The following is a 12,500-nucleotide window of genomic DNA, read 5'->3' as shown; positions in this document are numbered from 1 at the left end:
AATGTTAGATCGGGTGGATTGCGGATGGTTGACGACTTCCTGATGCGGTTGCGGATTAAATAATTGCCTATCCGCGCATCTCTAATAGGTATATATGTGTATATATACATATGTGTATATATGTGTATATGTATATATACACGTGTATATATGTGTTTATTAATGTGTATATGTATATATACAAGTGTATATGTGTATATTTGTATATATATATATATATATATATATATATATATATATATATATATATATATATATATATATAGAAAAGAGAAAGCCATGTGTGTTATTGTCCCACATGGGGATTGTGCATGGTTGAAGAAATGAAATTCCCTCCAAAGTTGCAGTTTTCCTTTTAAGTTTGATTAGTGTCGAGACCAATACTCTGTCTCTCACACACACACACACACACACACACACACACACACACACACACACACACACACACACACACACACACACACACACACACACACACACACACACACACACACACACACACACACACACACACACACACTGCTATTATTCACGCCCTGTGTGTTTGTCCTTGTTTTCCTGCTGTTGTCGGAACATAAATCGTATGGTCAAAGTGATATAACGTCCTGTGTGTGTACAGTAATAATTTGTGTGAGTGATTGGGCACATGCATGTAAAGCCACGTGCACGCGCGTATGAATAAAACATGATGAAGCCCCGCCCTCAGGAGACAGTGCTGTCTGAGTGTGTGTCACTGAAGGAGAATAGTCTTCTAAAGAAGCAGATGGTACAACACACACACGTACACACACACTGTAGGGAATCAGACCACCATTACTGATATTGATCTATCAGAATGATTGATTATCAGCTCTGTGTGTGTGTGTGTGTGTGCTCGTCAATCAAAGGAGCTTTTACAGCCGTCAGCACTGGTCAATAAGTGTGTTCACGTGTAATATTTGGGGGTGTATGTCCTTTAAGAGGCTTCTGTGTCGTCATGGCGATTGGTGATGGATGCTCCGCCCAATCAGTGTTGCAGCAGGTCGCTATAGTAACACTGCTCCTGGTGGCGCTGGTGGTTACTGCAGCCTGATGTTTTGGGGGAAAAGATGTTGAAGAAGCAGTGTGTGTGTGTGTGTGTGTGTGTGTGTGTGTGTGTGTGTGTGTGCGTGTGTGTGCTCAAACATGCATAATTTGTGTAGCGCTTAGAGTCGCGTCAAAGTCGTCCGCTCATGCCGGAGCGACTCCTAAAGAATCTTCTAGAGATGAAAAGAAGGTTGGCGTTAGTAGCAAAGAGACGAGCGTGTCCTCACTCGTCCTCCACCGCCGTCTTTCACATCCAACAAGGTTTGTTTTGTCGAGCGGCTTAGAAAAAAGGTAAGAAAAAGAGGAAGAACCGAAGGAGAGAAGTCTTGGAGGCAACAAGAAGCAAACCACAAAAGTCCTTATTAGTGCTATTATTATTATTATTATTATTATTATTAATAGTGTTATTACTAGTAGAAGTGTTAGAAAGACGTTCCTTGGCCCTGATTGGTGCAGAAAGGGGGCGGGGGGGCGGGGGATGCAAGCGGTCACAGAAGTGTCAAGGGGGCGGGGCTTCTCTTTGTCCTTCTTAGGCCATTTAGACTTTGGTCCAGTCCTGGTACTTCCTGTGTTCCAGCGGCTTGAATTGCTTAAAGGGACAAACCAGCTCGTCCGTTTATTTCGTCCTCTTTGACGTTTTTGCAGCTCCTCCTTCCGTAACAGACTGTCAGGCGTTCCAAAAAATGTGTCTTATTGCAAAGTGATGTCAGCGCGTAAAAAAAAAAATCAAACGATTGGCCGATGCGCTAATTGCCTTGTTAACGGGCTAATGCACGTTCAGCGAGCTCATGTCCCGTTCCAGTGGGCGTGGCTTTTAATTGGGCCGGCCTCCTATCTCGAGCATTGGACCAGTCAGCCGTCGCCGCTTATAGTTGCGTGCTGACCGAGTCCTCGATGACTTCGCAGCTGTCCTCGACGACGTCGTCACAAGGTCCAACCCACCCTCCCATCACCATCATCAGCCCGCTCCCGCCGGCGCCCTCCATGCCGCCGCCGCCGCCCAGGAAAACGTCCTCGCTGGAGTCCAAGAGGCGTGAGCTGGACTCGGACATGTTGGAGGCGCAGTGCAGCGATTGGCAGGGGCACGGCGGCGGGGGCAGCGTCAGGAGCGAATCACGTCCGTTTGTTCTGTGCGGCGAGAAGGAGAGGCTGCCGGCGTCCACAGAGCGGCCCACCTCGTTCAGGCAAGTCTCGCTCCGGGTCACACTACCCAGTCCCAAGTCGCCGCGGCCCCCTCGCGGCAAAAGCAGCCCGTCGGAGATGGTGTAGGAAGGCGGGGCTTGGAGGGGGAGTGGCATGGGCGGGGCTCTGCGTTTGGAGCGGGAGAACAGGAAGGACAGGCGCTTGAAGGAGTCCGTCTTTGCCGTCGGCGCCGACAGACGCTGCAGGCGGTTCCTCGTGCGAGCCAGCGAAGACGACAGCGTCGATGCCAGCGATGACGACGACGGCGGGGGAAGGGCGGTGGTGGCAGAAAGCAGGACCCCCGTTGTCTTCAGCCCGTTGCTCTTTGGTTTGCCTTCTTCCTCCTCCTCCTCCTCCTCCTTCTCACCCCAGCCCACACATTCTTCCTCCCCCTCCTCGGCCTCGCCCTCTTTCTCCACGCCGCTCATCCCGGAAATGGAGCGCACCAGGGCGGAGACGCCCAGCGTCGACGCTTGCCTGGAGCTGTCCACCAGGGGCGTGGTGAAGGTCACACCCTTTGATCGCTGGCCGTCGCCCGGTTCGCTGTCGTCCTCCGAGGCCACGCCCCCATCGTCTCTGGCCGCCTCGCTAGAGGAGGAGTAATGCCGGCGAGGAGGACGCCTGTTGCCGAGCAGATCCAGGACCTCGTAGCGGAAACTGGAGATGTCCTGCTTTAACTCCTGGAAGCACACAAGGACACGACATTAACAAAAAGAGACAAGGAGGGAGGAGTCTTCTCTGGCTCCGCCCACCCTGCTGCAGGGTTTGAAGCATTTGTTTGTGTCTCTGAATGGAATACTTGTGTCAGTACACAGCAAAAAGTACACTGTGTACATTGTGTACTTGCGTGTACTAAAAAAGGTACAAACCTGATAGCACACGCAAAGCTGATTCACTAAACGTGTGCAAAGTGAACTGCGTCGATTAAGTGAGCAGACTGAGGTGTGCAATCCATTTTTATTATGCAAAACATATGCTGATCATCAAAAGGAGGTGGCGTGACTCAGATGGTAGTGCGGCCATGCCAGCAACTTAAAGGTTGCAGGTTTGATTCCAGCTTGTGCCATCCTAGTCATGGCCGCTGTGTCTTGGGAGAGACCCTCCACCCACCTTGCTCCCAGCGTCAACTACACTGCTGTATGAATGTGCGGGACTCCCTCGTCAAAGATCTTTTTAATCTCCATGGGACATTCATGGGTAGATAAAGGTTGAAGAAAGCTGGAATTGAACCTGGACAGCTGGAATGCAAATGGCATGTGACTAAACTTTATGCAATTCTTTACTCAGAAAATTGAACTCATTAGAAAGGAGATTAAAGACAACGCGTCCCAGCACCAACTATTAACGCAGATACGAACGTATGTACGACGGATATTACTCTCCAAAATAAACTGTCTTGAAGAAATAACATTAGAGGAACTCCTGCGACTCGTAAATGGGACAAAACAAACAACATGTTTACTTGACCAACATCCTGGGAAATTTATCAAGAAACTGTTTGTAATACTAGGACCATCAGTGCTAAATATTATTAACCTATCACTTTCCTCTGGGACTGTTCTCCTCGCATTCAAAAAAGCAGTTATTCATCCTCTGCTTGATTCTGACTTCTTGGTGAACGACTGGCCAGTGTCCCACCCTCCCTTTATCTCGAAAATCCTCGATAAAAATTGTTGCACAGCAGCTAAATGAACACTAAGCGTCTCACAGTCCCTGTGAACCCTTTCAGTCCAGTTTCAGAGCAAATCACTCTACTGAGACAGCCCTCGTAAAACTGACTAATGATCTAACTTTTAGCATGCTACCATTAGCATGCTAGCATGCTAGAAATACCATGGCAACAGTTACACCTATTTTTAATCTTTTTTTCTCTACTTCTGCTGCCATACACCTTACAGCCAAATAACTTCGTGTGTGAAACATGCTAGCTGTTAGCATGCCAACGTTAGCAAAAATGGTAATGCTAACGTTTTAGGCTAGCTTTGTAGCTCATTTTGTACGTCTACACCTAAAACTCACAGTTTCGGACACTCGGCACCATCTTAAAAGTATGGCGGCTTCCGGCGACCCCCAGCCAGAGGTCCAGGGCACAGATAGCAGGCCCATCAAAATGTCCGCAGGAATTTTCTAGTTTAATAATACCACCTTAACATTTGACAACAAAACAATTATACAAAGTGACTCGGTAAAGAATTTCGGTATTATCTTCGACCAAACTCTCTCGTTTGAGTCACACATTAAGCGTTTTACTAAAACAGCTTTCTTTCATCTCCGTAATATCGCTAAAATTCGTCCCATTTTGTCCACCACCGACGCTGAGATAATTATTCATGCGTTCGTTATGTCTCGTCTCGATTGCTATAACGTATTATTTTCGGGTCTCCCTTTGTCTAGCATTAAAAGATTACGGTTGGTACAAAATTCGGCTGCTAGAATTTTGACAAGAACAAGAAAGTTTGATCATATTAGGCCTATACTGGCTCACCTGCACTGGCTTCCTGTGCACTTAAGATGTGACTTTAAGGTTTTACTACCTACGTATAAAATACTACACGGTCTAGCTCCAGCCTATCTTGCTGATTGTATTGTGCCATATGTCCCGGCCAGAAATCAGTGTTCGAAGAACTCCAGCTTATTAGTGATTCCACAGCCCAAAAATAGTCTGCAAGCTTCAGAGAGTTTTCTATTCAGGCTCCAGTACTCTGGAATGCCCTAAGCAATTAAGTCCCATCTTAAAACTCATTTGTATACTCCAGCCTTTAAAGAGACCCCTTTTTAGACCAGTTGATCTGCCCCCTCTCTTTTCTGCTCTGCTCCCTCTCCTGCATGGAGAGGTTATCATGTGGCCACAGATCAGTTTCCAAGGATGAGCTAGCTGTTCCAAGTCTGGACTCAGGTTGGACCACTGCTCTATGCATCAGTCGGTGACGTCTCTGCACTGCTGACCTGTCTACATACACGAGGATCCACTGCTGACCTCACCATGGACTGGACTCTCACTGAACTCTCACACTATTAACCGTATCCACTCGACATCCATTGCACCAATTACCCAAGAAGTGGTCCCCACATCTGCAGACCCTTCCAAGCTTTCTCGTTGTTCCCATTGGGTTGAGTTCTTTCTTGCCCTGATGTGACATTTGTGATTAAGGGCTTTATAGTAAACTTTGATTTTTTTATTGATTGGTAAAAAAAAAAACACCCACAATACTGGGAGGAGAAGAGGCAAATATAATTATTTAGCAAGGGCAATGTGATTTATCTACACTCAATTACGTTTTGCAAGCGCTATATTGCGTTTTATTTAGCGCGTGTCAGAAGGACGTGCAAACTGACAGTTCCACACACGGCTGCAGGATCAGTGCTCGCGCTGCACAGACAGACGATGGACAGAGAATCCTCCATCCTATTTGTGTGTGTCAACATTTTGACACTGTCTATTCAGTAACATCCTCTTAGAATGTTATAGCTGCTCGAGGACTTAAGAGCTGATGAAAACAAATCCAATTGATGCGTTTAGGTGTCCTTCAGTATTTGTTTAAAACGTTCACATAGTCTATATTATCAAAATATTTATTTTATGAAAAAACAATTCTCTACGTATGCATTATTTGCGTATTATTTACCAGCTGAGAGTAAGTGCAGCCTCTCTCAAATAAGCACAGTCAACGGTTGAAAATAAAATAAAATTGGTTTCATTGTAGATGCACTGCACGACTGCTTCTAAAATAATCATAAAAAGTGGTACATGTCTCCTGCATGCTTAGAAACATAGCAAAACGCCACAGATATGAGCATGATAACATGAATGTGCAGTAACTGAGAGTGTCTTTGTGGTGATGACCCGTATAGTACACGCAAAATCCTCATTTATATAAGGCGGTCTGCACCACTTAACACTTGCACATGAAGTACACATTGTTTTATTGTTTGCACACATGGTATTTGGATCTTAGTAAATCAGGCTCTTAGTTCCTGGGTGCGTGAATGTTGTGTGGTCCAAAATCCATTTCTGTCATTGCACACTTACCAAAAATCACAATATTTACCAGCTTCTTGTACTTTTTGATTGTGAATTGTAACCACTAGACTCGGTTCTTTGCCTTCTGCTGTTTAGCCAAGATGGCGACCATTGAGGGTGGTGAGTAGGAGAGTCCAAAACAAAGTCGATTTTCGAATTTGTCGCAATTCTTATTCGTAACGATTCTTAATCGATTTTAAAAAAACATAATTTTTTTTCAAATCTGTGCTGTCCAGCCACTCAGGAAAATCATATTGTTGTTGTAGATTCCCGTATCTACGGTACAGATTTACTTTAGCAAAGAGAAATGTTGGATACTTCTTTTGTTGCTTTATTTATATTCTACTTTATTTAATGTTTGAGTAGCTCTTTATTAAACTAAACCAGTTAAAAAAAAAAAAAAAGTAATATAGAAATGTATTCATACAGAAATGTAGTTAATCAAAGAACTGGCACCCAATGTTATTAAAAAAACATTGCTTTTGAAAGGAGATTTGTTTTGACTCGGTTCTGATTGTAATCATTACCCTCAAGAATCGAATCTTTGGTACACAAAGATTCACAGCCCTAGTGGTGAGTGTCTATCACTGCACACTGAAAGATCTGGGTACTAATTCTGGCAGTGCACTGCATGTTGCTGTGCTTCTAAGTGTGGATACACTAATGCACTCAAAAGACACCAGGTGAGACAAAGCTTTTGATTGGTCGACACTTTAACAAGCTCTACACATTTTCAGGTTTTTTTAAATGGCGGTTGACATTGTTAAATCTCACTTTGATACAAATTGTGTTTGTGTGCACACCTGTAATTCTCAGGTGAGTGCAGACACACAATAAATGTCATCACAAGCCGCCCGCCATATGGGGTGTGTGTCTGTGTGCGTGTGTGTGTGTGTTCTTGTATTTCTACCCTTCTTGAGACATCAACAAGGAAAAGTACCTTACATATTAGGACCGAAATCATGGTCCCAATACGGAAAACCATTGCATCTAATAGAGAATGTCTCATGTGCACCCTGGTGGGGACATCTGTCAAAACTAGGGTGGCCCCAAAAAGGAGGGATTTTTCAAATTGACTGTGTGTCGGTTTTAAAAGTGCTCCACCTCTAGTCAACATATGAAATAACAAGTGTGTGTAAAAATTCGAAGTGCTCCCCCTCTGGCTAACATATGTAATAACAAGTGTGTGTATGAAATTGAAATGCGCCCACTTTGGCCACAATTCATAAAAACAAAACAAAAAATATGTAAATAGAGACATACTGTAATAACTTGAAGCAAATAATGAAGATTAAAAAACAATTACAAACAACAAATTTAAATTAAAAAAATAACTAAAAGCAGTCTTTTTCTCAGTGTCGATTTTTTTTCTTATAAAATTAGGAACAATTTCTCATAAGCTTTCTGTTTCTGTAATATTGCAATATTTTCTTGTAAAATAATTACTTTTTTATGTAAAATGATTACTTTTTAATGCAAAACGGTGACATTTGTCATATAAAAATCTGAGTTTTATCACAATATTGGCAATTTTTGTTGTTGTTGTAAATTAGTGAAATTTTTTGAGTAAAATTGTGACTTTTGTCATTTTGCCACGTAAAATTCCGATTATTGTTATTATATTGCCCAACATTTTTTTGTTTTCTTATAAAATTGTGACTTTTGTCGAGTTAAAAGTACGACTTTTTTCTTAAAATTGCCAAAATGTTAAGCTTTTCTTGTAAAATTGCAACTGTTAATGAGTAAAATTCCAACTTTTATCATATTGCAATTTGCAAATTTTGACTTACGTTGAGTAAAATTACGACTTTTATTATAACACTGCCAAAATTCTAAGTTTTTCTTGTGAAATTGGGACCCTTTTCTTGTTAAATTCCAACTAATTTTTCACAACAAGCTTTTTTATATTTGCACAGTATGTATATATTATCCATCCATCTATTTTCTACCGCTTGTCCCTTTAAATACAAATCTTTATATATCTAGAAAGGGTGGTCTTAAAGAGGTAGGCATTTTTCAGAGGTCTTAAGAAGGTAACAAATACAAGAGCGTGTGTGTGTGTGTGTGTGTGCGTGTGTGTGTGTGTGTGTGTGTGTGTGCGTGTGTGTGTGTGTGTGTGTGTGTGTGTGTGTGTGTGTGTGTGTGTGTGTGTGTGTGTGTGTGTGTGTGAGAGAGACATTAGTGCCACATCGAGCGTGCTCATCAGGCCGAGTGAATCTGGTGCGCACCTGATGTGCATTCTACAAGCGAAGGCCACAAAGGAAGTCATTGGAAGCTCATCAAACTGCAATGCATTATGGGAAACATGATAGAGAGTGTGGACCATTAATTCTGGAATGAGACAAAATGACACCCCCTCGCCATTATCGTCGTTTTTAGGTCTGTCAGTAGAGTGGTCGCCCTGACAACAGCATATCAGCAGCCCTACCCACCTTAAAATTTTCCTCCGTCAGACCCTCGTCTGTCTTGGCGCTGCGGATCATGGCGGCCACGTACCTCTTCACCAGGCTCCGGATGACTTCCTGTTGGAAACAGACTTGAGAACCAGAAGAACCACAGGCTGGCATGTGTCCTACGAATAAACCTTCGTCGGTTCAGCAGTAGCAGAACGTAATTCGACTCGCCGGCATGTGCGGGAGACAACGTCCACAACGACCTGGGAGAGAGCCTCTATGTGATAGTGGCGTCCTCCCACAGTCGACACTTGCGGCGGCCAAACATGAGACGCGGTGGAGAGCTGTCGCTCTCTGCCTCTGCCAGGACGCAGCGCCACACGCTCCACGCTCCAGCAAAGGACGCCTTCCCGTGGCAGTCAAGACAAGCTGGCTGCATGTCAAAGCAGCCACTGCTGGCTGCATCTCAACCGGTGCACTTCTGTACTCACTTAGCTTAGCGTATTAAAGAGGAGAAAAGAAGTGGATTAGCATTGTGATCATTATTTCCAGTAAGTGTGCAACAACAATAATGGATTTGAGAGAGCACTAAATTGAAGTGTAAATACAGAATTGCAAGCATTGAAACAATAAGTATACTATGTACAGTGTGTACACAGTGCTGTGCCAATTTCATCATTGTTGTTGTGCACTTACTGGAAATATTGCAATTTTCTTCTTCTTCTGTTCACTACTTTCCACCGCTACAGATGGCTCCTTAACCGTTATTTCACATGATTACCGTACCTCCTGTTACGCTACATTGTCAAGATGGCCCATATAAAGGGCGGTGAGTGTCTACCACTTCACACTGAAACATCTGGGTACTAAGTCTGACAGTGCACTGCATTTTGCTGTACTTGTATTCTACATACGCTGATGCTGTTGCTGGAACCCGAGTTTTCTCAGGGCACATGTGGAGGAGTTCAAGTACCTCGGAATCTTGTTTACGAGTGAGGGAAGAATGGACAGATGGATCGATGCAGCGTTTTCAGTAATGCAGACATTATATTGATCCGTTGTAATGAAGAAGGAGCTGACCCGGAAGGCAAAGTTCTCAATTTACCGGTCAATCTACGTTCCCATCCTCACCTATGGTCATGAGCTTTGGGTTATGGCCGAAAGGACAAGATCACGAGTACAAGCGGCCGAAATGAGTTTCCTCCGTCAGGTGGCGGGGCTCTCCCTTAGAGATAGGGTGAGAAGCTCTGCCATCCGGGAGGAGCTCAAAGTAAAGCCGCTGCTCCTTCACATCGAGAGGAGCCAGATGAGGTGTATCGGGCATCTGGTCAGGATGCCACCCGGGTGCCTAACCGGTGTTTCGGGCACGTCCGACCGGTAGGAGGCCATGGGTAAGACCCAAGACACGTTGGAAAGACTATGTCTCCCGGCTGTCCTGGTAACGCCTCGGGATCCCTTGGCAGGAGCTGGACGAAGTGGCTGGGGAGAGGGAAGTCTGGGCTTCTCTGCTTAGGCTGCTGCCCCCGCGACCTGACCTCGGATAAGCGGAAAAAGATGGATAGATGGCAAACGCTGTATAGCACGTGGTATTTGGATCTTAGTCGATCAGGCCCCAAGTAAGTAAGTACAAATGCACCAATTGAGACATACTGTAGCCACAGTAGTGATGCTGGAAGGCGACACTTGAGTTGGCAGACAAGAATCCATCAAAGCGAGTTTGACGGCCTCTAACTTAATGTAGTGTTTTATCTCACGAGGCGGCGTGAAGAAGCGGCCGCACTGTTCACTTCTTTCATGCTCAGCAACACCGTGGCGGGAAAACAGCGCGCACGTTTGTCAAGGACATTGGCGCAAAGCAGGGAATTCTAATTAGAGCGCTGCCGACTTGAATGGGCGACACCGCCCGTTGGGGACATAAAATCACTTAACCTTCAGCGCATTCATGACATGCTTCCATATCAGAGCGGCGAGGGCGACCTCGGATGTGAGAATGACGAATGGCCGTGTAGAAAGTGAGCACTTTTCATGAAAGAGGATCATGATGAAAATGACAAAGTGCACGGCTCTCCAAAGTCCAGAATGTTGGCCATTTGTGGCCCTCAGCCCGTATTTAAAAAAAAACAAAAAAAACATGAAACTGGTCTTTATTAGAACATTACAATGGATAAGGGCCACACTGAAAAGTAAACAATTAAATGTTGTTTGCTATGTTAAAAACTGTATTGACCTCAATTTGCATATTCATGCTTATGTATTTACTTTTAACTTAGGCCAGAAACATTGGGACAATTGGCAATAATAAAGGATTTTCCAAACCTATGGCAGATTGTTGACATGGTTTTCCCCCTTTTGGGCATATTTTTTATTTTGATTCTCGTGTTTCCATGTGATATTTTATACTCTTATTTAACAGAGCGGCAATTCTATTGTATGTCTTGACTACAATGACAATACAACGTTCATACATTTCTTCTGGTGGCCAACAACCTAAAAAATATGCTTTATTGTTAGTTGATGACGTAGAATCCTTGTTAATACTGCTTTGCTTTTATGTTGAAGCATTTTGTGCACTTTTAATGGTGTGAAACTAGACTTTAAAGTAGAGAAGGGATTCATATGACCCCATTTCTGGGTGGATCTTGTGCCACTTTACCTAGCAACTGACGTTGTGGTCAAAGTTGGAATTGCCACAAAACACATTTTAAGATATTCAAGACTTACTGCCACCTGGCGGCTAAAGTTGATAGCGAATTCCCCAATTTGTCACATTTCATGTGTCAGGTAAATTGTGACGAAGGGGGGCCATATGAACCCCCTTTCTATTGTAGTTATTTGCTGTTGTCGTTTCACTCTGCTTAGAGATACTTACACAGTTAAGCACAGCCCCTCCATGCTAAATTGGGGCCCAAAATTAATTTTTAGTGTAAAATAAGACATTTGACATAATAAAAAGTTGCACGTTTTAGGTACAACTCCGATTGGGATTCGATACCTGTACATAAAATTATCACACCTGCACTAACATTTTGTGCCATGGGAGACAATGAGAAAGAATAGAGAAATCTGCCATTATATTCTAATCAATGACAGAGCAGGAGTGGGCTAGCAATACATTTGTGGTAAAATCTCATTTGAGGCGCCCTGTCATTCCTTCATACACTTCTTCACGCATAAGGGGCTCCCCACGGATCATCGCGCCCCTACACACAGCGTGTGTTTTGCTTACAGTATAGGGCTTGAAAGTGACGTAGTAAAGGCATTGCGTAACTTGCATTACATGGCTGAATGCAAGACTTTGTGCTAAAGTTTTGTTTTTGCTTCAACAAGTTCAAAACATCACGCGGACGTGCGGCATCGTTAACTGCCACAATCGATGTAATGATTGTTTCAGGAAAAATAAACAGTTTGGTGTGATTTCTTTTCATTTTCAGCGTAAAAGCAAAGCCAAGGAACTCGAGCTAATAAAGAGACGGCGAATAGCCTGCATGGATAGCAGGTTATATATATATATATATATATACATATATACGTATATACATATATATACTGTGTATATATACTGTGTATATATACGTATATATATATATATGTATGTATATATAATGTGTGAGTGTGTATATATATATGTATATATACTGTATATATGTATATATATATATGCATATATATATACACACACACATATATATGTATATGTATGTATATATATATCTCTACTCACACACACACACACACACACACACACATATATATATGTATATATATATATATATGTATATATATATATATATATATATATATATATATATATATATATATATATATATATATATATATAT

The 12,500-nt window shown here is 43.1% G+C and overlaps 1 protein-coding gene across 1 annotated transcript in view; it reads right to left on the bottom strand.

Moving 5' to 3' along the window:
- Window positions 1-279: 279 nt before the first annotated feature.
- trpc5a (transient receptor potential cation channel, subfamily C, member 5a) overlaps window positions 280-12,500 on the bottom strand; it is a 114,578-nt gene continuing 102,357 nt past the window's right edge. The window contains exons 15-16 of the mRNA XM_061960252.2: window positions 8,701-8,790; window positions 280-2,927 (exon numbers count right to left, since the gene is read on the bottom strand). Coding sequence (XP_061816236.1) covers window positions 1,932-2,927; window positions 8,701-8,790 — 1,086 coding nt within the window. The 3' untranslated portion in view covers window positions 280-1,931. The remainder of the gene's footprint in view (window positions 2,928-8,700; window positions 8,791-12,500) is intronic.

This window comes from Nerophis lumbriciformis, linkage group LG05 (assembly GCF_033978685.3).
Source record: "Nerophis lumbriciformis linkage group LG05, RoL_Nlum_v2.1, whole genome shotgun sequence".
Lineage (NCBI taxonomy): Eukaryota > Metazoa > Chordata > Actinopteri > Syngnathiformes > Syngnathidae > Nerophis > Nerophis lumbriciformis.
The sequence above is the reverse complement of the archived record's forward strand: the minus strand, read 5'-3'. Positions and strand labels throughout refer to the sequence as shown.